Source organism: Gasterosteus aculeatus, chromosome 16 (assembly GCF_964276395.1).
Source record: "Gasterosteus aculeatus chromosome 16, fGasAcu3.hap1.1, whole genome shotgun sequence".
Classification (NCBI taxonomy): Eukaryota; Metazoa; Chordata; class Actinopteri; order Perciformes; family Gasterosteidae; genus Gasterosteus; species Gasterosteus aculeatus.
Genome location: NC_135704.1, coordinates 1,046,762 through 1,072,738, shown reverse-complemented (window position 1 = coordinate 1,072,738; position 25,977 = coordinate 1,046,762). Strand labels below are relative to the sequence as shown.

The following is a 25,977-nucleotide window of genomic DNA, read 5'->3' as shown; positions in this document are numbered from 1 at the left end:
TGAGGGGTTAAACAAACACAGGACATTCCCCCACCATTCATATCCTGTGTGACGCGCCTGTTACGTAACAGAGGTACTCATTTTTAACCCAAACCACAATATTTTCCTGAGAAAATTGCATTAGTTGGAAATGTGAATGTTTTGAACCCTGCTGACAAACGTCAACTCCAGCATCTATCTTGAATCACACTGGAATTTTCTTCAGTGATGAACATGACCGTACGAGGGTGTGTTGGTAAAACAGTTCTCAGAGGTTTTTGGGGGTTTTTTTACCCCCCAAAAAGACATGTACAGTATGTCACAAACAGAGGTCATTCAGAGCAGCCTACAAGCTACTCCAACAAAAGTCCCAGTGGGGTTCTTTCTAAACATAATCAACGTAGACGCAGGAATCTCCTGGGCCAGACTCTGGCCCTCTGGTTCTGCACAATGTTAAATAACAGACATCTTGAGAGAGGCTAAGGGCCTGAAAAACCTGACTACTACCCAATGTTAAATCCTTCAGCTTCCTCAAAGCAAAAAAAACAAACATTAAACGCCTGGGCGCCTCTCAACAGCAAGCGAGGGAGATAAAACCGAAACGTCAAATAGGAAAAACATCACAAAGTTCCCCCCCCCACCCCTTCTTTTCCTCTTTCTCATTAAAGTGTGTGAGCAAGACGCAATGGAATGACAGACAACCATGACGAGCGATGGGAGCCTCGCAATTGGTTTTCTCTTTTTGTTTCCTGCTTTTCTGCTTTTTTTCAGTGGCTTCTCAGGCAGTATTTTCTTCTGATAAACATGCAGGAACCGAGATGCAGTGGGGTGGAAATGTTTTCAATTTCAGCTGCAGCAGAGGGCTATGAAGACAATCTGGTTAGAAGTGATGAATTCATAGCCAGTGGCTTTAATATCTCTAATACTGGTGATGTGGCAAAGAAAAGATCGCTGTATTCAATAGTAATAAAAAAAAAAAAAGAAACTGTGGTTTTGCTCTCCATTAAGAATTTTTAACTGCAGCTTTTAGCCATAATGTGCCTCTCAGGATTAACTAAAGAGCTTTTTACGGTTATGGCCTCAGAGTTTAAATGTACTGAATATCAAATACCATCCAACGCTGATTACCACAACATTAGCAGAGGTATGGCCAATGAGAGGAGTTATACAAAAACAAAGAATATTGCAGGAGTTCAAGGAACCTTATTTTTGATACTTCCAACCTCGTCACAAGGTTTTAATCTGAAGGTCAGTGTTTCAAAATTTGGCAGAAAGCAAATACAAACCCAATGGCATAGTGTTGATGCTGAGCTAGACTTTGGGGAAGAATGCTGGATAGCTGGATGCTTGGCCGTCACAGGTATTATCTTGCCTGTTTTCTGCTGACTTGGCCTGTACTCTATGGCTGAACAGAGTAATGGGGGCCAGGTGATAGAACGGATTTGAGTGCAACAAACTTAAAGGGCCAGAACATCGATAGATTCATTATGATGTATAGATCTAAAAATATGGAATATCTTACAAAAAAAATAACTTCCATAAGGCTTACAAGCATTAAACTGTGGGCTCACTTTGAGGGCCTCAAATATGTCGGCATGGGATGCAGCCCTCATCGCTAAACATGTCGTATATCTGTGTGATTTTTTGTGGATAATGTTAAGTCTAAACTTACATGACTTTAACATGAAGTCTGGTGGCAGAACCCATTTACAAACCTGGGGCATGGAGACTGAAATACATGGGTATTTATCAGACGGAGTGAAATTAAATGAAAGTGGAAAGTGTAGGAGGCATCACCCCAGAAGTCAGATAATACAACTCTGCCTTAAATCTTTTGGAGTTTTCAAACCCCAACTTTACAAAATGAAAGTGCTCAATGCTGCTATTTACAATGGTTTGCTTTCAAAAGTGTGGAAACAGTTTGTGGACCACAAAGCCTGCTCCGTAAAGACGTTTTGGGACTGGGAGAAGATCCTGCAGCCTGGTCTCAATATCTTGTGGGAAAACATGGTTTCTTACTTGAGTTTTTATGAATACAAAACATTCAGGGCAAATATGAGGAATATCTTCTGTAAATATTATTTGCCACATGACGCAATTTTAATCTCAGATAAATAAGTAAATGAATCTGTATTTTCAATTATTCTACTTCTAGGTGTCAAAATGTAAATAATAGACATTGTGTAATTAAACGTTATGGAAGGAACAGAGCAACACAGGCATACAGCGCGTCCATAGGAAAAACATTTTATTGAAAAACATTTTCAGTTTGTAACAGACTGGTGGAATGTGTGTCATCTATTCTCACTTTGAAGTTGTTTTAAATTGTTGAATGTTAAAACCATTTTTTCCCCGCCTGGTCATCTCACACTGCAAAGAAAGGAAAAACAGGGCTACAGCCACCCGGTAACCATGACGTGACTAAAGAAAACAAGGGGTGGACCAACAAAGAATGCAAATATATAATACTGTGTTACTTAAAAACTGGACTGAAGTTAAATCATAAACACAACAAAAAAGAAAGGAAATGAACTAATTCAATAAATATTTATGGTACACACTTATGGCACAAATATGCAGCAGTCAGTTTGGCAACTTTTCTCTTTTTTTTTTTAAACCAAATTACCATGGAAACAGTGCAAAAGGGGAGGGAGTGGGGAGGACACGGGCTCGAGCGCTAGCTAAAATACATAGCAAAAAATTCAAATTTTATACAAAACATCTTGCTTTAAGAGTTTATAAAAAAATGTTTTTATTGGGTTCTTCTGGTCAATATGTACATAAGCTATATACCAAAAAAGTAGTATGCTCTGTTTTACTGGTGTATTCCATTCTTCTGCACTATTTTTCTCCATTAACTTTCCTAAAAAGGTGAATAAGGCTATTGTAACAACCCAGGATCCATATACAATACAAACATTAATGTATTTACAGTTTCTTACCTACAGAAGTACGGTGCAAAATTACTGAGTCAAGTGACCAAGGGCTTACCATACGAGCAAGGCATTTTACAGTAGCCTGAGGTGCTTCTCCCAGCCTTCAGGACTAAGACTCTCACAGCATCGCTACAACATTTCATAATGGGTCGAATCAAACCTGGTCAATGTTGGGAGAGCGTTAGTCGAGTGGCAGCTAAGAAAAGGACGTCAGATTCAAATAAACTAATAAGATTGTCATATTCTGCCGCAGACAGAGCAACTAAACAGCCATTTCTTTGTGGTATGTGTGTGTGTGTGTCTTCTTTCCATCTTTTTTTGAATACCTGTCTAGTTTTGATATATATGCTTTTTAATGGTTTCATCTTTCACAGTTTACCATTGTACTACGGCACATAGTTCAAAAAGAAAAAGGTTAAAATAACACTACAAATAATGCAGGAAAGAAAAACTAACAGCAGGCTTGTGTGACATACTTTGCTAGTTTTGTGTCATTTGTTTGTTGTTACATCTTTCAGTGGTTAAGAACACTTTCCATGGGTGTTTTTTTTCTCAGAATCGATTAAAAAAATAAATAAAAATTGCATATTTGCAGATTTTGTAGCCTCTCAGAGGCACAAACCTCAGATCATACAAGGCTTGGCTTTTCGGTGAGATTTTGAAGTTCTTTATGAACAAATGATGATGATGGGCTGATGCATCGCATCCTCTGGAAACAGCTTACATCATGATTATGATCCTAAGCCAAAGATATTAATGGATGTAAATTCCCGGAAATATGGACTTGTTCAACACGCGTGTGCACACATGGAAAAGACAACATGAAAGGTGTGTATGAGGAGAGTTGAGAGCGCTGGGCGTTCCTTTGGGAGATGCTAAACTGAGTGAGAGTGGGAGACCAGCTACTCGGCCCCTGTGTACACCAATGTGAGCTATTTCGGGACAGATAGGTCTACTCCTCCTCGGCTCGGGGCCCCACCCCTGGTCCTCTTTCCCAGCCTCTGTGTCTGTGGACAAGAGCTCATGAAAATGTGGGAGATATGAAATAATCAAAAACGTAAGATTGCATAATGTGCACTTCTACTATAATATATTAACATTACTTCTTATTCTTTTTCATCTTCTCCAGACGGCCTGACAACACCTGTGCTCTGTGTTTATCTTAAATAAATTCTGCTTTTTATTTCTACTTCGTAATGTCTTTTTTTTCTATGTACATGAATTATGTGAAAAAGAGAGAAGTAAATCAAATAATCACAATATGGAAATGCTAATAGAGAGAAGGAAACAGTGACAATGTAAAAGACGTCCCTGTGCTTTATTTAAAACAAGAGTAGGACAGCACCGGCTACGCTGATTTTGGGGCCTGAGGGGCCCCTGATTCATCATTGGACCCCTGGGGGCAAACATTACAGTACCTAGAGCTGTCTCAGCCAGCTACGCTAACTTCAACTTAATCTCGGGTCTCTTTTTCAACTGATGCGAAAAATGGCAGTAAGGCGAATTGGATTTCTTATTGCCCACAATACTTTCTCGTCTGAAAAGCCCAGGTAGTAGAGAAGTTGAGGCGAGCCCTTTCTAGTAAATCTGACGGGATTCAGCTGCTCACCCATCTCAAGCTGTCACCGTGTCTCTCTCCAACTGCTGTGAAGAGTGGAGGTACCAAAATGGGGTTAAAAGTGCAGCTCTATGCATATGAAAGTCCTCCACTCTTCCAGACAGAGCTGACACACGCCCTATTCCCTGGTGAGGGTGCGCAAATTGAAACAAATCCTGCTCACACTCTCGCCGCTCCTGACAGCCACTGGTAACTTTACTTGTCACTAAAGAAAAAAAAACTACACATGGATATGAAAACCATACGACCAAACACAAGATCAGTAAATGCTTACAGTACAAAAAATAATAATCTTCCTTCAGACCTTCAAATATCTTTTGAAAGGAGTGATTTGTTAAAACATATCTGAGAGGAATGGTGCAATCCACACTTCGACCCCAACAGTTCACTACGACTGGTGGGACAGTGTGTCTGTGCATGTGGGTGAATGTGTGTACTTGTGATGGTGACATGTGGGTGGCAGGTGAATGGTGATCTCTCTGAGTCTGTCAGGAAAGTTCTAGAGAGAATCTCTCTCCTTCCTCCTTGTCCGACTGATAAACTCAGAGTCTCTCTGGGTAGTGGGAGGGCGGCCATTTTGTATGTTCAGTCAGCCAGTATTCTCCTTTACATCTCCTCACTCTTTCTTGTCTCTTTCTCTCTCTTTTTACAAGAAGTAGTCTCTCTTAGGGTGAAGCCACATATTCCTTCCCCTCCTCTCATGCCAGCAAACCTTTATGTTCATAAAATTGCCCATCCGTTCCATCCCAGACAAAGAAAAAGCTGTGCATCCATCTGACTCTGATCCCACAACTCTCCTGCTCCCACAAAAACCAAGAGCAGCATCGGGGAAAGAAGAGATCGTCCTGTCTGTTTCCAAAGAGCCTCAGAGAGCAGCAGCAGTAGACATCTCTTCAGTCCTTCATCCATCCGGTCCACACAACTGGGACCAAACGGCAGCGACAAGGTATCAGCATTGAGCTTTGATAAAGAAAGTTGTGACAAAAAATCGGAGACAAGGAGGTGTTGACGAATAGAGAAGGAGCGAGAGTGAATGCGGACGTGCGATTGGCGCCAGCCGAAACTAAAAACTCTCTCTGCCTGGGATTGTTCCAGTTTGTATCCTGTTTTGAAAAGTTCCACCTCAGACCTTGTAATAAATGTTGGCTGGGCTCTGTGGCGGCATCTCCTGAACTATGTAGACCGGGTGGCCGTAGTCACCGCTGACCTTCTCGTAGTGCGGGCAGAAGACGCTGTCAGCAGTCCTGAGGGGGATGATGATGTCGCTGGGCTCCGAGCCGTTATTGTTCCCACCGCCTCCGCTCCGTTTGGGCGTGGCCAGCGTGCTCAGAGACAGTGTGGCCGCGTGCTGGGGCGAGTGCTTGCGGTGCCGCCTCCGGTACTTGAGCAGTAGCAGGACCAGCATGATGATGATGATGATGAAAATGACGCTGCCTGAAGCTATGCCAATGAAGATGGCAACCTCGGAGGCCATGATGCTGGAGGACTTCCCGCCGGCATTCTCACTTTCTCTGGACGCTACACCTGGAAGACAGAGAGAGGCAAACGTGAGTAAAATGATTAAAATGAGCTGTGTGTTCAGACCTGTAAACCTGGAACTATATTGAAAGTCAAGGGGTATGTTCAAATCAAACCGCTTTGTCCCATCATGTCTGAAGGCATTAAATGGAGAGTTGATTAGCATCCAAATGGGGATAACAACATACTGGCACCAGGCCGATCTCTCCATGAAGCTGTCCACGTATCAGATCACCGTGTCAGGAGAGTCAATCTCTTATCAATTGCCGCGTAAAGTAGACGTGATTTGAGGATTTAGAAACTTACAAAACTAGTGATTCACCGGTGCACAATTCTGACAACAGATACCAGTTCTAGGCTTGAAAAATTAATTCTGTTCAGAATTCTACTGGCGCCTACGAGGAAAGAAAAGGAAGCAGCTTTTTTGTCTTTTCCTGGCTTTCTCTCTCATTCTTCCCAATCGTTTCATCCTGTCACAGTTAAGGTTGTTGTCTTGAACTGGCCAGCATCACAGCATCTGAGACGGCCGATAAAGGGCTTCTTTATAAAGGTCACGATCGATGGCTATTCAAATTCTGCCGGAAAAGCCTTCAACCTTGAAGCCTGATAGGGGATGCCATGGCTGGGGTAAGCAAATGGCACTTAAATCAATTAGATTTTGAAAGTACAACATTTTCTAGCTAAGAGGGTAAATATGACCGAACAGATTTGATGCCCTTGTGCGGCATTAATTATGAAACCCAAGATGGGCATTCAGGTTGACATCCAACACCTCAAGGAGGGGTGTGGTTTCTTGTGTCTCCCCGTCTGCCGCTGTTCTCCTGAGAAGCCTGCTGTGGTCGGCGGAGTGGATACAGGATGGCAGGCGGACTAAAGCAAGAAAGCTCGCGTTTTACATAAAGATTACGCTCCATCCCAGCAGCTACTGGGCATCAGAGTACTATGGGCAGAGCGTCAGAGGCATAAAAAAATAAAATATATTATTATTCACAATCTGCATGCTCAACATTGGGTGAGGCCACGCCTTGAATTAGCCAGGACACGAGTGGGAAGCAACGGAAGATTGTTAGTTCAGCTTGTTTTTGTTCATGGGCACTTCCTGTTTCGTTTTTTCTGAGAACAGCTCACTGCAGAAATAGTTCCTGGGAGATTTTTAAATGCATTCTGATAGTAGAGATAAGAGCGGCCTGCACTTAGCCACAGTTGTCATTGGGTGTAGAAACAAGTGCACGTCTGTACAAAGAGCAGTTTGTTATTAAGATGGCAGACAGTGATCCGATCATTTACTGAAAATGTAATTTGAGGCTGTAATGTGGCCAGTGTGCAGATACCTATAAGTCCTTGAGAGGCCGGAGATGTCTCTCACTTTTATAGGCAATATTCAATTACTGGCTGATGAATAGCTGATCTTTCTTTCCTTCGCTTTCACATGCACACCACCACCACTCTTTCAGTAACATACTCACACATTCCTCTACTTAGCGTTATCTGCTTTTAGCATGCCGAACAATCTACCGCCCACATGCCAAACTGTGTTGATAATTCCTCTCCGCAATTACCAATTTCCTTGGATTTAGTTGGGAAACTCACCTGGTTTCTCCATCACATCGTTGGTGTTGAAGGGCTCCTCCTTGTTCTTGGGCGAGTAGGGTACCCTGGTGGGGTTGTCTTTGGGTGAAATAGGGTCCGAAGGATCTGAAAAATGCAAAAAAGACACATTAAATTGATGGGGAATTCATCTTCCCCTGAGGACGTGGCCATGTTGTAAAACCACTGATTTTTGAGAAACTTCTCTTCACTTCTATTAAGCGGCAGACCTAATTTTCAGCACTTGTTCTTTATTGTTACTTCTTCGGAGGGCAGCAGCTTTGATTAATTATCGGATCGTCACGAGGGCTGGAGCCGGTCTTGACGAGAGGTCCGACCCCCAGAAATGGTTTTCATGGCAACTGATTCATGAATAATTATCGCTGGGATTAAGTATTTGGTCCAGTCCGTCTGGTGTGACTTCATGGGGCTCCATTGTGCATGTGTACTTCACACGTCAAGTGTCGATTGCCAATTCGGGGGCAACGTGTGCCTGTGCGTCACACACATGACAATTATGTGTTCGTGTGTTCGTAGTAACTAGATTTGCATGTGTAAAAATCCTTCTAGTTAAAAGGGTGTATAACAGCAGATGCTTCCAGTGCACGTGTGCATGCAAGCATACGCAATAGTGTGTGAGTGCGTTTCCACTAGATTACATCTCCTGGCCCCTCGCAGCCCCAGGTGTCATGGAGACGATAGAGCAGTATGCTGCACAGCCTCCTATGACCTTATTAAGCCATTTTCAGAGTCTCACATAGTTTTTCACAATTTGCTAGGGCTGCATTGTGGCTGCCCGCTCACACCCGCAGGCACTCACCGCCGTAATTCAATAATACAATACTCACTTTGTCCCACTTTCATGATTATCTTCATGGACTTGGTCTTGCACACGCCCCCCTCCTGGTTGTCGATGCCCTCCATGGTGCCGTTAGATGTAGCTACAGCGGGCGGAGAGAAAGGGACAAGGTTACAGTTAGCCGTTGCTGCGAGCACCTAGTACAAAAAAAGCTGTGTTGGGGAAATTGTATTATCATCCTGTGATTCATATCCCCTTTCTTAAAATCACAATTCACCTGTTCTTCACCTCAAACGCTCCGCTCTGGCGTAATATTTCACATCCCCAAAGTCAATTATGTTGAGTAATTGTGACTGTAAAACCTTTAACTGTGCTGATGGGCCTCATGAAGGAGGCAGTTAAGGGAAGTGAGGAGAGGGGAGACAGAGAGGGAAACAACAATGACTGCCATGATGGCGGCCATCTTGGCAAGCAACGGGGAATTCAGGGTGCATTAGCGCTAACGACACTCCAGAGAGAGGTAGCCAGTCATTAAAGAACACCGATTTTGGATTTTGAATGCCTTGAAAAGCTTGAATGCGAAGAAAAAAAAAACTCGCTGCCGGGCTTAAGAAGAGTGAAAAGCCTGCTGACCACATGAGAAAAAATATTCAGGAATATAAACAAGCACTTTTCCAGGAGAAACGGTAAAACATGGGGAGGTAATGAACACCTCAATAGGATATAAAGAGCTTAATGGGTCTGATAAAACATTTAAAGACAGAACAAAGAAGTTAACCCCTTAACACTTGGTTATGGGACCCCGCCAGATGTTGGGAGGGGAATCTTGAGGAGGGAGCAAGACGTTCCACATGAGGAACAAAACAGACCTGGTAAGCCAATGCTAAAGAATGAAGAACGTCTCTGGATGTATCTCACTGTTACTGATGGGATCCACACAGACAGACAATATGCAAAGGCTACCCATCCAAGCTCAATCAAGCCCCGTAGCTGCTACCCCGCCTCTCTGCTCATCTGCTTTTATCTGCGCTGCCCCTTGAGGTGGCTGGCAGCAATGCAGCTTGCGTGGATCATGAGAGCGAAGGGGAACAGGAGAGAAGGGAGGGAGGGAGGGAGGTGGGGGGAGTAGAGCTTGTGGTCTATCAGGTCAGTAACACAGAGGCTAACGAGCTGACAGAGCTTAGCAGCTTGGCTTCGCACCAGCGGGCGCTGGCCCGCATTCACTACGACCGCCCCCACCACACTGACCCCCATCGCCTCCCCTTCCCGCTGCTTCCTCTCTAGCCTCTCCGAGTCGTTCTCCTCCAACAACACGCCATCATCCCCAGCTTCATTCTCTCGTGGGCGGCCACTTTGCTTCCACTAAACCCGCAGGTGCAAAGGTCTCGACTGAAACAGCTTTGAAAAATGAAGCTTTTTGCATAGTAGCTTTCTCTTTCTCCTCCTCCCAGTTGTCTTTTTGCCTTCCTTTTCCACTCTCCCAGACTCCCCCTGCATCAATGAGACGGTGATGGCAGCGGACACAAAGAGCATGTTAACAAGGACTCCCTCGCCCCCTCCCTCCTCTCCACCCTGCATCTCTCCCCCTGTCTCCTCCTCCAGCTGACCTATGGCTTTTCCAGTGGAGACCGAAAAGCACATTACAGACAAAGCTCCTTAAAGGCTTGTGCTCCTGTGCCGGTGTGTGTGTGTGTCTGTGTGCTTGCATGTGTTCATTTCGTAAACCTGTTAGCACAACACACATTAGTTTCAACAATCCTGCAGGATATCATTAACGCTGTTTACTTTGTAGGGATTGTCACGATGGCGGTGTGTTTGCGTGATGCTGTGGTTCATGGGATGTGGAGGTGCATGCCTCCTCAGCACTTCAGGGGAGGACTTCACAGAAGGTACTTCTATGTCTGCCAAACATTTTGTTTTTGTATAAAAAAGTAATGTATTTGTTCTGTCCTTTGCCTAAACTGAAACTCCAAAAATCCACCTTTTATTTTTGTTTCCAATGTGTCCTTGAGGTGAAAACGAAGAAATTCTTAAATCGGCAGTGATTTGGATATTTAAATTCTTCCTTTTTGAATGCAGAGTGAAAGACACACTCACTATGCCAATTCGGGAGACCCGGCAAGCCTGACTTAAACAGAATGTAATAGTTGAATGGGCCCTCCTCAGCCCAGGCGGGCGAGGTCAGGCTGGAATGGATGACCGACTAGTTGGCTAGAGTTAACTAAGAACCAACTAATCCGTAACCCAGGGGGGGACCGGGTTTATTCAATACCACAAATCCATTTAGTCACCAACTAGCATCCAGATGAGGCTCAAAGACGTGGCGGAGAGTAGAAGAAGGAAAAAAGAGAAGAAATAGTGAGAGAGATTACAGCACTACTTGTGTGGAGGGACAAAGGAGAGGCTACACTGGATTGTCCCTCACCGTTCACCCATCCACACTGTGAATCACTGGCTATTTTCTCACTCCTTTCGCGCTAGCTATGTGGTTGAGATGGAGTACTTTGTCTGAGCAAGTGTCCCCCAGACACACACACTCGCAAACACAGTCACATACACACAAAGATACATGCCAGAAAACAGGCCCTGCAAAAGGGAACAGGGGTTATCCGGTAGAATCACTCACCGGCCGTGACAAGGGCTATTCTGCTCGAGACCAAGGTTACACACACACACACACACACACACACACACACACACGCCTTCAACCAAACACAGGACACAGTCTTTAACCAATGGTTCTATGAAAAAGAACTGTACTCCCTCTGAGTGTCCATCTGTGTGTGTTAGAGCTATGTGTAAAATGAGTGCTAGCATACAACCCCCCCCTGCATTGTAAACACACACAAGACCCTCCACGGCTTCATTTACTCTACCTAGCATCATTCTCCGATGTCAAATCAAGAGATTGGACCGTCTTGCATTCATTCAAATAGGAATAAATAACTGTGCTAGCATTTAGAGCTAGTTTCAGAGTGGTGTTTAAGCTAATGTTGCATTTAAAGAGTGGTGTTGGTTAATATCTCTTTGGTCATTTTCATAAGCTGTAAATATATGTTTCAGTTTCATTTTATATCAAATCGGGCAAATAACACGAACGAATATGTGCTGAAGGGTGTGTAGTCCAGTTTCAACCTGTACCTCGCCAACATTGTCAATTATGGCAACAAGAGCCTTAAGATGTATCTCACGAAGGAGAGTGCATTGCACACAGCAAGACAATGCGGGGACAGCGAGAGGACGTGTCCCCGAAAGAGACAAAGGCAGCTATGATCTAAACACGAGCAATGACTGCCCTCCGACGGGTTGCTGTGGATCACAGAGGTTACTGGCTGATTAATACGCTCCATCACAGTGTGCGCTAATCACCCGAGACACGGGGCGCCTCCGTGTCGACGGACCCCTTGAGACCCACAACAAGACACAAAGTTGTCTAATAATCACCATTACGGCTCTCAAAACACAAACATTTCCAATCCATTATTTAGATCCACTTAAAGTTGAAGTTAAAACGTAATTATTACAGCAGATATTTGTTTAACTACAATTTTGGGTGAAAAAAGCATAGTTTGATGGACTGTAGAGAAAATATCCAGATTTTCAGCCGTGCAGGCACAAAGTAGCGCTGACTGCTGCTGAATAAACCTGTCTGCTATTACCATAATGTGATAATAATAATAATAATGTCCCCCTGAATCTCATACTATGATCGCGGGTGTGTTGGGGTGAAAAAATAACCGTAAGTGCATTTTCAATCCAGATCAACTTTAATGACAATCCGAGTAGCACCGACTAACGGGACTATTTTCTGTTGTGACTGAAGCAAAGGCAGACTGATGAAATGTGCAAATTAATGTCCTTCTTCTGCCCTTTTCCCCCCCTCCTCTATTCCCTCCCTCTTATCCTCTCTCGTTAGCGCTCATTGGCTTCTGCCATTCTTTCTCTTTGTCTCTCTCTCTCTCTTTAGCTCATGTTATCATCCAGCTCACTACGTTCTCAGCTGCAGGCCGCGCTGCCGCAAACCATCACATCAAACTCATCTGCTCATGTGAAAAAAAGAAGGCACTCAGAATTACACACATACTGGCATAAAATACACAAGCGCGTCCACGTTTAGCCCTTTGCGACGCACGCGAGCCCCCCCACACATCCACAATCACAAGGATCCTCTTCCTTCATCGGCCGCCGGTCTGTGCTGCAGGACAGTACAGGAAGAGATCGTCTAATGTCAAAGACACTTGAATAGGTGGTTCTGAAGTCCCGGGGGGGGGGGGGGGGGGGCATACCCATCTAATCTAGGTCTAGCCTCACAATACTCAACACAGGGCTGCACTAATCCAATTGGTCTAGACGCCACAGTATTGATGTGGGGGCAATTGTGAGAAGAAGTGGAGGATTAAACGCTGGTCCATTAATTACGTATTGAGTGCTTACTCCAAAAGACTAATGAAATCCTCACGATGAACTTTCTCAGGCGGCGTCACACTTCAATGCATCTTGGACAGCACTGCTGCAGGCAAAGGCCAGACACACACACACACACACGTGAATAAGGAGGAGATGCTTCCACGGAGAGCTACTAAGGCCAAGTCAAACCATAAGTAGATATGTAAGAATTTCCAGAGCTCATTTGCCCAACAGGTAAAAACAACCAGCAGTCTGATTCCACATACGCCCACCTCTGCGCATTTCTCCTTTTCTGTCTCTTGTGTGTGTGTGTGTGTGTGTGTGTGTGTGTGTGCTTCATTCCTGATGTTTACACATGCAAAGCTGGAGCTTCTCCAACCGTTTGATTCAACCAAATAGAAAGAGTACACAACATGTGATGCAACTGCAGTGGGCTGTTGAAGCAGCAGCAGCAGCAATGGGGCCGGCGCTGGCCGAGAAGAGGCAATTAACAAAAACCTGACACACTCCAATGGAGAAACAGCTCCCTCTACTCCCCCTTTTAGCTACACATTAGCATTTGGGGTAGCTGTGAAGGGAGGTGGAATGGCCGTGGTTGGTGGGGGGCAGGGAGTGTTGACTTTACAACTCTTTTTTTTCTGATTTCTGAAGTTCTCATTTAAACTTTTGCATCGCTTTATCTGTTCGATCTTGTCGACTCGGCAGGCTGATGAAGAGGAGGGGTTTTAACACGAGGCGGTGAGAAATAGAAGACTGTCTGCCTAACAGGATCTGAGCTCCGTCTGCATGCCTCAAGCTGCAGCTCCAGCCTCCCGATGGACTGTGTGTCTGTGTGTGTGTGTGTCCGTGTGTGTCGTTGCGTGTGTTTGCCTTTTCGCACATGCATCAGCCCGTCTCTCCAAACCACACATCCCCCTCCATGTGTCTGCGCCGGTCCATGCTCTCTTATCCATGTGCTGCATAAACCTGAAATCCACCACACGGTGATTCCATTCAGAGGAAGCAGAGCACCGATACCACCGGGGTGAGTAAACACCACCCTCAGCTCCTCAATAATGAACTGCTCCGTTTGGGTGGAGGCAGACGAGGGGAGAGTGATGGTGCCTGTGCCTCTTCACCAGGGAGCCTTTGTAGTCTTTGAGCACACACACACACACCATCTGATGGCTCTTGGGTTTGGATGCTCATTTGCATCCTGCACCCGGCTCATCAGCCAGGTAGCTCCAGAAACGTTATTTTCCAGTTTAACCGAGTGTAATTAGTCCTATAAGGGTGCAAGGCCATTAAGGCAGGTCTCTATATGCACCAAAAACATCTCAGCAAGACCACAAAACGAGTGACAGAGCAGCTACTGCTCCCTGTTTGGTTTTAACCCACCGTAGGTAGAACTGATTCAGCATTATGTCTGGGCAAACCGGATTTAGCAATACAGCTGCTTGAAAGCTCTCTGCAGGACTTCTGGGTACTGTGAAGCTTAGAAAAACATTTCAATTCCCAGGAGTCAGGATACCACTCAGTACCATTAGTTGTTACCTTGACAAATACTTGACAACTTCCTGTCAAGCAAAAGAACTTTAGAAAAGACGCGATGTGTCCCGCTCATCCTTCCTCCACTCTTCACTCTCCTTTCATCCTCTACCTTCTACTCAGTCAGAATTATGGCCTTCGCCTACTGTGACAGCTCACAGATGGCTGTGGCAGAACCTCACAGATGGTCCTATCAGCGGTACACCCCCCACCAGCGCCCCACAGATGGTTCAGTCCACCTCCCGTGTTTCAAACCAGGGGGCCGTCGCTAAACCCCGTCAGAACTTCCTCCCAGGACGGCGGCGATGCATCACAGGCAATCAGCAAAGCAGAGGGGCCACATCTGCAACAGGAGACTGACGGGTGACTGTGCACAGTACGGACCGCCAAAGGTCTCACAGGAAAGTCTTTGAAGAGTTCTGTGTTGGACCAAACACTCTGATTACACTACAGATTCCCTTGGATGGACTTTAACTACAAATGGACCTTACATTTTGACTGGATTGTAGCCTAATATCCGTACCAAGTACTTCCATATTTAGTACCGTTATATCTATTGAATACAAATTACAGTGACTGACAATGACTTCGAAATCCTGTTTTATTTTCATGAGATGTTGTTCACTTTTTTTTGTTGGTGGCCCTTCAACACTGCAGAGACTGTCCGGTCAGATGGCCACGACCTGTGCTGAGCAGCTTAGGCTCACCTCACGAAAGGTTAATGGCACATTGCCGTGGTGATATCGTATCCGGTTGCATCAGAACAGCTTTATATGAATATGTACATGAGCACAGCTTCAGACCCAATATCTGTCGGTGCATCGCTAATCCTTTGGATAGCTTCAATCTGTGATGTTTAATACAATCCGCTAATGAAGTGTCATCAATTTCCCCTCAATATATTTCCTTTATATCTCAACATGAAGGAGGTTGAAACAACGTATGACGGTGGAGACAATAATAATTGTAATTGATGATATAAATTGTAAACCTTGAACGGATGTCACATAAAGCTGAAGAAAACAATTGACCTGTTTGACCAGTGGTGAGAAAAAAATAAAAACACAACAATTCAAGGTATGTCACCGCCGGCTGGCACAAGCCTAGTCATTGACCCCTTCAGGGAGGGGCGTGTACTTACAGATGATGTAGTAGTCTTTGCCCCTGAAGAACTCCAGGCCCCAAAGGTTGGGGCTGAACTCCTGAAACTTGAGGGTGAACTTGACGTCCTGGTCGGGCTTGACGCAGTTGAGCAGGGGCGTGTCGGCCTTGGTGATGGTGCAGCTCTCCAGCTGCTCTCGAGGCACCATGTATACCTTGTAATACTCCACAGCATCGCCCATCCCACTGTCCACGCGGGGGCACACAATGTCCAACTTATCCCCAATCTGGGGGTACAATACCACGCCTTGGCCTGGCACGAATCTGAAAGGAGATGGAGGAAAAAAAGAGTTATTTAAATGGATGATAAGTCATTTATTATGCATGGGAGTGTTTGCCATTGAGGCTCTCCATATATTTCAAAACGAGACAAGTCGGCTTAATTATTGATGTGATAATTACTGATTGAGTCCATTCATTTTAGATGATGAAGGATAATCGAATGCGTGATGTGTGTACATGTGTGCGCATGTGGTTCAAAGTGACCCCATATCTGAAGACTAAATCACAGCTTTTCCTCCTTATTGTGACAGTGAGAGAAGAATAATGAAGCGGATAAATGAGGAGAAGACAACGTGCCGGCGCCAGTGAAATGGCAGAACAGCGTTGCCATACAAAACAGAAAATTAAAAAAACAATAAAAGCCCAGCTTATTGAGACAAAATCACAACAGAGCTGCAGCAGAAACATGCAAGCAGACACACAGCCTGCAGGGGTTTGTCTGGGAGTGCCGTTGTATTTCCCTAAATTCTTCCCAAAAGTAAAATAATGTTGCCATTTAGTATCTGACTACTGAGAGCGCCTGCAGCATTCCTGTGATTGCATCTCTCTCTCTCTCTCTCTCACATACACACACACACACACACACACATTCGCAGTCGGGTCGGAGGTAAAAGCTTGTATTCATCTGCTAAACTAATTTGCCCCACGCTTTGATACAATTTAAAATATTAACTATGGAACCCTGGAGGCGGCTAATGAAATACTGAGTACCAGTGCAGGTAACAGACTGATACTGACTGACTGAATATCAAGTGGACATCATGTAGATCGTTATGCACTTGTGGTTTTGTCAATGTTTCTGTACAATGAGCAAAAACAGTGGCGGGTTTTTCTTTCTTCATCCCTGTGATGTGCAGGATCAATGGGTTGATTAAACGTTTAGTTTTGACGAATTGTTTCCCTTCTTTGTGTGGATTTGCTGCCATGTTTTAAGTGATAGTGGATATTTCAAGGATTTAGACAATTGGTTGAAACAAAACGTTTGATGACATCGTATTGTAATTATTTTGATTTGTGACATTTTAAAAATGACTATATTCTGTTCTTCACAGTAAATAGACTTACGGCTAAAGCTAGTAATCACTGATTTATACTCCTCATCTCAATCTGTATTCACACTCATTGTTTCCATCTTCTTTACTCGTCTAATTTCTCCCTTCACTCGAACGTTGGTGTCCGGCTGTACAATTATATCCGCCTTGTGAGTAAATATACATATAAACATAGATTGCACTCTGTGTCTCTGTCACACTCTCTGTTTGCCTCTCAGAAGGACGGACACAGACACATGCATTATTTCTCCCTCCTCCTCCGGCAGCACGCATCATCTTCTCTGCTTCCGGCGGGATCTCGGGCGCGCAGACACAGAGCGCACAAAGTCACGCGTGCACACGCAGCGGCTAACTAGGCCGAGCGAGTATTTTTTCCGCCGCCCGGGGACACACTCAGTGGTGTACAGTGTACCCAGTGATGGACGCTGGGAGACAGAGGGAGGGAGGGGAAGGGTACGGACGGGCACCGCAGCGCCATCTGCCAGAAGGGGGCCGAGAGAGAGATGGAGGAAGTCCTCCCACGTCACATGGGGGCTTTTTTTTTGCATTGACATTGTGTGCGTGGTTGGAAGCATTCATCCATACCTCCAAGCGGGCATGTGTGTTTATACGAGGGTGAAAGCATGCGTGTATGTGCTTATTCTATCTTTCAGCGAATGTGCATGTTAGTGTTAGAGTGTGTGTGTGTGTGTGTGTGTGTGTGTGTGTGTGTGTGTGTGTGTGTATAGCTTAGCTTGTGGGGCCCTTTATTTAACTTAATCAAACTAGAAGTGCTTCAGTCAGGGCCGTAAATATATATACGCCCCGGGGCCCGTGAGGAGTGAAGGGGAGGTGGGGGGTCATAAAGCGAGGGCCACAAACACCCATACTAGCATACTAAAACATCTTTACTGTTTCCAAGCACATGAAGAATGTCCTAATGCCAACAAAACAATATTTACATCCTAATGTACCCGCTCACACGTTGCCGATGTGTGAGAGTACGGCTGCATCCCAAACCGTGTCCTACACGCTGACGATGACTGTGAATGGGTTTATTTTGCCGGATACTTGGCCAGGCTTTCAGCTTCAAACAAAAAAAGAGAATTCCACTGCTGCAACATCATTAAAGAATACATCTTGGTAAGGTTTGAATTGAATTGTTGTGCGTATGACCCGTACTTCATAAGATACCGGAGGGTTTAGCTGCAGCCCTTAAACTGTTTATTCCATCAGCTCGTGGGCAATGAGACATAAGGGAGGAGTGAACGTTGCTTAAACAACACAACAATGGAATGATGTGAAACCGTGATTACACACACACACACACACCGAGGCCCACGCCTACTGTACACATGCATAAAGGGTGGACAGGTGAATCATTCAGCAACACCTTTCTGACAATACTATGGAGCTGCTGCTCTGCTGGCATCAGGGTTATCACCCCTCACCCGTCACGCAAACACAAAACAGGGAGCGCTGGTTACACACACACACACACACATGCAAGAGCTTCTCTTTCTGAATATAATATATGCTGTATTTACTGTTCAAAATGATAGATCTGCCTTAGCAAAGGAAGACTAACACACAGCATCCTCTTTCCTACCCTGTTGTATTTGAGTCAGCTGATTTACAGCAAAGTGCAGTATAATAAAAACATTCAATAAATGGCAACAAAGAAAAAGAGTTTGGCTGTGTGTTTAAAGGAAAGCTGCCAAGAGGCTGATTGGGGGCAAACATGAGCTGACAAAGAGAGAGGAGATGAAGACAGGGACAGCGTGGACACACATTTATCCAGTCTAAGCCCCTTTGGGGGATGATAGCATGCATGCGTGTGCCCGTGCTATTCTCGATGGACGAGTGTGTGTGTGTGTGTTTGCCGACACCAGACACCTGGACCAATGGCAGCCATCAGAACCAAACACCTGGTACACGAGGTCCCTCAGACAAACAGAAGCTAGCCCCATCATCTCAGGATCGTAAATGCATTTGGTCCCCAACTAGCTCAGGGCAAGCACCCCCCCCCCCAAAAGACCCCTCTGTAGTTCCATAAAACGTCCTGTTTAACAGCCCTTTATCACAGAGGTGAGGCATGAGACACATTAAAGGCTGTCATCACAATGTTAACTATAGTGATGTAATGTGGAGACCTCCATTTACTCAGTTTAGTTCACTGAGCTAATTGTCTGTTAAATACAGTTAACCATCGTCCTGTGGGACACCAGCGCTTTGCAGAGCTTGAAAGTGACATCAATATAAAATGTAAAGCGCATTTTTATAAGAGTAATTCTTCTCTTTCAGCTCACGTCGTTTTTAAAACAATACATGGAAGAGAACAAACTGAAAGCCTACAAAACACCACGTCACACGGCAGTGACACATTCTTCATAATCATTCGGCAATTAATCGTCATTTTGCTCAACAGATTTTCCTGACGTGACTAATGTTGGTAACTGAGGCGGCTCGAAGTATTTAGTGCATGAACAGCTGATTCCTGATCTGTTTAAAATATTTTTTTAAATGAGAATAATGTAAAACAATTTTTAGAATATTTCAGAGTTCATTAGTTAATTTGTAGACAAAGTAAATTGGTTTCAATTCAGTCGTTGAAGCAAGATTTGCTAGTGCACAATTTATCATTGTAATCATTTAGAGTGACAATCACTGCATTTACATCAGTGTGTGTATTTTGTTTTGAAAAGTTAAGAAAGAAATGTTCAAGTTTCCCTCCACATCAACCAGTTAGAAACAACACCCAAAGCCCAGCTGATCCATCGATATTGGAATTGAGAAAGCTGTATCAGTGCTTCCATAAAAATAATGGACATCATGAGCAGCAGCCCAGTTTCTAATAATGAAATGCATCTTTTGTCCTTGCAACACTGCTGGAACAGTGCACTCCCGCAGAAGGTCTAATGACACGCAGGGAGACGACAGAGAGACGTATAGTGGCACCATTCTTCTCCCTCCTCTCATCTCCGTTTACCTCCTGCACTTCCCCGTCCAACACACGCAGCGCTCAGACAGAGCGCGGGCGCCTCTCATCTCCAGCCCGTTGGGGGGAAAGGTGAGGGCAGACACGGGCGCATGACCGGCTCCTGCTTTTATTCAAAATGACGCTATTGATATTGAACTGTCAGAAATCAGACAGCTGCTGGTTTCTTTGAACAATAAGTCATCGTAGACTTGTGTGCTTTGTGATAGAACATTAAATAGATGATATGTTGTGCCACATATTTAAATATGGAACTGTACGACATTTTGAGTTGAGTGATCTTTTTAAAGCAGCCGTCGGCCTCCTCGTGTGTGACTAAGCCTGCAGACGCTTCCTGCAGACTTCCAAACTCAATTTGCCATGCGACATGTGTTTTCTCAATCATCTTCCAACCACCTTACTTCCCTTTCAAGTTTGGTGTCTTTTTGGTGTGTGTGTGTGTGGGGGGGGGGGTCGGCGGTGGGGGCCGAGGTAATGACTGCTGCATCTGTTGCCAGTGAAAAAAAACTCGAAACAATAAAAGAAGACGTGTGTGTCTTGTGCCGCTGCACGTCATATATTAAAGCCCGCCCTCCCTCAGCTCGCCTCCACACGTTGGATTCATGGATCTGCGTGTGACACTACGGAGCACCGGAGAGTCCGAGGTTCTCTTTGTGTGGTCCCACGGTTATGAGAAAACCAAGCGGAGTGAGAGGAGGGGGAATATTTACTGCAGATCAAGAGCAACTGTTGAATCTGCAGCTGCGGCGCAAGGATTTATTAAGGCAGCAGACAAAAGAGGCCGAGCCGGCGCAGATTGAGGGTTAATCCAGCGGCGCCCCGGCTTTCGGCCTCTGTTGGCCGAGGGGACAGGGGTCTTTACGCCAGCCGTCACCCGGAGCCCCCTCGTCCTCATCGTTCTGTCTGCTTCGGCCTACCTTTCATCCTGTAATCCAGGCCTACATAATTACCCTCCGCCCCCCCCCCCCCCCCACCCCCCAAGGGACCCCATGCCCTCCCATCTCCCCCTCTATTTCATCCCTTTCACGCTTCTTGATGATCAACTTTCCCCTTGGCAGTGACCTCCTACTTTTCCCGTCGCCGTGCACGCTGATCCATGTAGCCAAATGAAGTGGTCTCGCTCTCTGCAGAGAAACGGCCAAATTGGAGGAAGTTGGAGGAGTTATGGAGGGACGGCTGGTCGGAGGAAGAGGGGGGGGGGGGGGGGGGGTTCTTCACGACATTCAGCACACGGACTCGTCAGTCATTCATGATGAAAACCCCGCCCCCTACATTCACAAAAGAGGACCCACAGAGGTGCCCCCCTCACTGCCCGGTCACAAGGAGCCTTTGGGCTTCTATGTAATCTCTTAATGAACTGCAGTGGAGGAGAGGGAGCGCTCCTTTTACATAAACCATGTAAAGCAGGCCTCTCTTTTGTTTCTGCTAGCGACTACAAAACGGATTACCACAAGAAGGAGGTGTGTCCGCTGTGATGCTGAGATTGGGGGGAACGAGGCGGTGGGCTCGTTCTTGTGCTGTTTTCTTTTGTGGTCGGTTCACGCATTAGCCGGTAAAGTCGTAGAGCGCAAACGACAATGAAGTTTAAGCGGCAGGTCCGTGTGGAATAGCTGCACACACACTGGGCACAGAGAGAGAGCCGAGCTGCTTCTTTATCCTCTCCCCCGGCCTACACACACACACAAAGCCTCCACATTTCTAACATTCATTCTTCCTTGAATAGTCAAAGAGAAGAAGAGACGCAGAGGCAGGAACAACTTGGGACGTTGAGCATATTGCTGGACTGAAGTGTAAAGATATTCACACTTTGGGGTTTCTGTCAAAGGGCACAACTCTCACGGAAAGAGTTATCACATGTTTGCTGGATTGAAAAGGAGAGGCCCGCTTTCCACCCTGACCTCAAAATGTGACTTTGTGTGCTCCTCCTGGTACGGGATAATACCGAGAAGCAGTGAGAAAGATAAAAGTCTTCACGTGAAATGTCCCAAATGTCCTTTGCTACAAAAAAACATTCATTTCCATCAGGGAACTTGACCCACACAATAAAGTAATTGTTGTGGACGCTCATAGTGGTATTAACCAAAAAGGGACTGAAGTGACCGGTCACAAAATGATATTGCTCTCTGGCCTTTGACCTCTCTGCGCCCCGACGGAACGCAAAAACCCGCACATGCACACGATAATTCTGCTGTATTTGTATTGAGTGCTTTACTTGCTCCGAAGCGGGAAGCATTTTTTTCGCTTTCGGTTCTGTCGTCTAAATTCTATTAACAACAGTTAGCGTCAAGCTGGAGAATGTTTCATCTTCTCTCAACGGGGAAGATATTTTGACAAAACAAAAGGACTTTAGGTGATTCCTTCATAGAGAGACAGCACACTGAAGTCTCTGCGTAGAATGTTTTATTTCAATCATTTATTTAATATATTCTTATGTACGTGTATGTATTAATATGTATTTGTATAAAATATATTTCTATATATAAAATACATTGATACGTGTGTGATCTGCACTTAAACGTCTCCATCTGAGATGAAAGTGTTGCCTGTCTAGTTGTCTCATCTCTCTCATAGAGCCACGCGCTCATCACACGTGATTACATCGCGCCTTCATGTCGGACCACAGAGCCGTGAAAAGAGCCACCTCAAGGTAACCGTACGAGCGCGTGCGTCATGAGGATGAGGCGCGTTGGGACGCAGCGGCTCGAGGGCCGCGGAGCTGCGGACAAACGCTGTGTCCTCGCGCGGTCACATCCGGGGCACGGCGGACTAATAAGATCTTTGCCACGCATCAACACACACACACACACACACACACACACACACACACACACACACACCTGTTAGACAACAATCACGGTAGCATTGTGCGTATTTCAAGAAGGTATGGCAAGATATGGACACAGTGTGTGTGTCTGGGTGTGTGTGGGGGGTGAAAAAAGCTGCATTATTGAGTGAGTGAGAGTGAAATGGCCACAAAGAGGGGCGCCCCCCGCCGGGCTGAGACCGGGGTGTAGACCAGGAGAAAGATAGCTTTTATTTGGGGGGAATAACTGCCTTTCTTGGTGGGCACGTGCATATGCGGTCTGGATTATATATCTTTTTCCAGATGACATTATAGGAATATTAAGGCCGATGTGTGTCTAAAGTATCTTCCGAATAACAGCCCACCAGTGGTCATAGCAGTATCTTTGCACAAGTCCTCGCGAGTGTGTGTGGCCACCCTGGAGCCTTGAAGCCGGACGCAGCGCACTGGGCTTCTGGCAGGAGCAAATGGCGGGTTGGGGGCGTCCTTTGAAAAGTTTTCGTCTCACCCACTATATTTTCCATAGAAATTGCCCCTTGAATATATGCTCGTTCATTATTTCATTATTTGCACAGTGCGTATTGGAAACCCGCAACAGAGCGTCAAAGGCCCGGCTCAGCAAGGACCGTCTCCCTCTGACCTCATAAATGATGTCCAATATTACATTATATGGCCACACAAATAGCGAGGGGGAGAAATGTGCTGCTAAAGAGCTCAATGCAGTTTCAGAGGTCTGCCCTTTTAATTGATTCGGCCATTTTACTGGTAGATATTAACTATAAATACGCCTTTAGGAGTTGGAACCCAAGTTGCTAATTTACCTTCACATTGAACGCACGTCAAGCCCCCAAAATTAGCCACACACCCAAAGAATGAAGCGCACAAAGTGCGGCGGGTTGGTGTGTTGTGTTCGTGGCGCACGGCGGAGCGGCCCTCGCTGCGCTCTGCGCGTAAATATCCCCCAACGGCGACAACGAGACGGCAACGGAAAATCAGTTAAGCCGTAAAGCAATGAGCGTGTCTAAATACAGCCGCTTCCACACGGGCTGCTGGCGTGGATGATGTCTGTATAATTCCCGACATATTACCCGTGTTGTTAACATCAATTCTTCTCAGTTACCCAAACAGGTTGGGAGTTTAGCTGCACGGCAGATCTTTATATCGGATGTTTACGGAGTATTATGGTTATCTGAGAAACGCGCCAAACGCGTGATCAAATATGAACTGTAGTTATATTTTTTTTTTACAAAATATTACTTTCGCGACCCGTTTAATCACATTAGCGCGTCAGAAAGGAGGTGGCGATAACACGCGAATATTAATTCAGTTGCAAATCACGCGGTGCTGACTGCTCTTTGTTCCACTCGCGATATTCTGAATTTGAAAGATGATTGTAATAAAATACCGCAAAGGCAGGCAAGCCGACATTAAATTGCTATATTTTTCCACGGAGTCTGGCATCGAATCGTCGCCCCGCGCACGGAGCTACGCGGGCCAGGTGTCCGCGCGGCGTGTCTCACTTACTTGGTATTTGTTGTGTTCCAGTAGATGGACTCCAGGATCAGCGCCCGGCACAAGTCCACTTCGAAGGCAATAAATAAAACTCCAAAATAATATCTCCACATCGAGTCACCCATGGTTAGCCGGCGCGCCTCCAGTTGGTGCCCGATCCTCCTCGAAATCACCAAATGTGTCCACAAAAATAGAGCGCAGGACAAGCGCTCCGGAAAAGGCTGACCGCGGCAATGTCTTCACCTTATATCCCGATCCAATGGAGGAGGGGGGGGGGGGGACAAACTCCGATCAGACCTCGTAGAGCACCTCCACGAGAGAGACCTGTTCCAAAAAAGCCAAAGGCGCACGCCAGTAGTTCATTCGGCGGACAGCGGCTTTGTATTCTCCCCCGTTCAGAGCGCAGACTTCACCTCGCTCCAATACATCCCTCAGAGACAAAAAGGTGTCGGTGTCCGCTGTAAATCCCCCCTGCGTTATAGTCCAGGAGTCCCGCCAACATCCAGAGCAGCAGCAGAGAGTAGGACAGCGGTGGCTGGGGTGGAATGCTCAGATATTCCCCTTTCAGACAGTTCTGGTGGACAGCAGCAAACTGTGGCCGACGGCAGCAGAAAAATGACACGCAGGAATCAATGAGGTCGAATGGTCAAAATGAAGAAAATGATTAAATATGAGAATGAACGAAATCAAAGGAGCGGGGATGGAAGTTATCCTACTAGAGGTCTCCAACGAGCGATGCGGCTGAATGCTACAGATCCGTCCCGAAACGCCCGCGCACCGCGTAGGGATGGTGCCTCAGCGCCGCTCTGAAACCTGGATGGAAAGTAACTGCAAGCACCGCGACGGGGAATTTGGTAGAGCTGGTTTGGCACGGCCCCGCCCCCCGCCGCCGCTGATTGGTCGCTGCGCGGTGAAGTTAGTGGGAGCTTTGTTGTCAGTCAACGGGGCAACTGGTTCTGTGCGGTGACCAGTGGGGAGCAAAATGGGAAGAACGGAGTGAATCGGCTGAATTCCAGTGCTGAAAGTGTCCTACGTGATAAGAATGGATCTAATTCCTTCAATAATACTTCACATGATAGAAAAGGTTGTGACATGGGTGATGACACGAGCCTGTTTCCTCTATAAGATAAAAGCTGAGCGTGACTCGTCTTTTTATAGCTCCCAAACAACGCACAGCGCGCGCTGCCCGCACGCGAACGCAGTCTGAGACCCCGTGATGGAAAACAGCGAGAAACACAGGCTGCCGTGACGCTCGCGGTGCTGGTGCATGTGTCTCCGGCGAGCGCGCGACGGGGCTCTCCGTGTTTTTGGAAAGACAAGAGCGCCCACTAGTGGAGGATCCACTGAGGAGAGGCGGAAGCTAAGGTTTCATCCTGTTTATATGAAATGTAAAGGCACCAACACACAACTGTGTCCATCAACAGCCAACACAATAGAACGTTCAAGTATTTAAACACGTTTAGTCTTGACGTAGACAGTTCAAATAGTTTGTAACTTTAAAAAAAGGCTTTAGCAGGCTTGTTTTTTTTTCCTCTGCCCCAATTATTCAGTTATTAGCATCCACGTTGCCTAGAATTGCTTCCTGAACCACTAACCATCATATCAATACCTTTAAAGCCTAATTGAAATGGCGCGTTCACGCCTCCCGCCCGCGGCCCCCAGCAGCACAATGCGCGTGCCAACCTCTCGCACCTCCCGACGACTTGATTCGATCACGAGCTCCTTTCCGCGCGGTGGCTCGCGGCCGTTTGCGTAGCGACGGTCGGGCTGATAGATCTTCGGGAGATAATTGAGGAGTCCGATTCGGCTTCTCTCACCT

At 45.9% G+C, this 25,977-nt stretch overlaps 1 protein-coding gene across 1 annotated transcript; it reads right to left on the bottom strand.

The window, feature by feature from the left end:
- Positions 1 to 2,210: 2,210 nt before the first annotated feature.
- efnb2a (ephrin-B2a) lies at positions 2,211 to 25,001 on the bottom strand. The gene is made up of 5 exons (XM_040202553.2): positions 24,171 to 25,001; positions 15,513 to 15,796; positions 8,487 to 8,579; positions 7,642 to 7,746; positions 2,211 to 6,057 (listed from the first exon to the last, which is right to left on the bottom strand). Exons 1-5 carry the CDS (start codon positions 24,281 to 24,283, stop codon positions 5,657 to 5,659), a joined length of 996 nt encoding a protein of 331 aa, XP_040058487.1. The 5' UTR covers positions 24,284 to 25,001; the 3' UTR covers positions 2,211 to 5,656.
- Between the last annotated feature and the right edge of the window lie 976 nt (positions 25,002 to 25,977).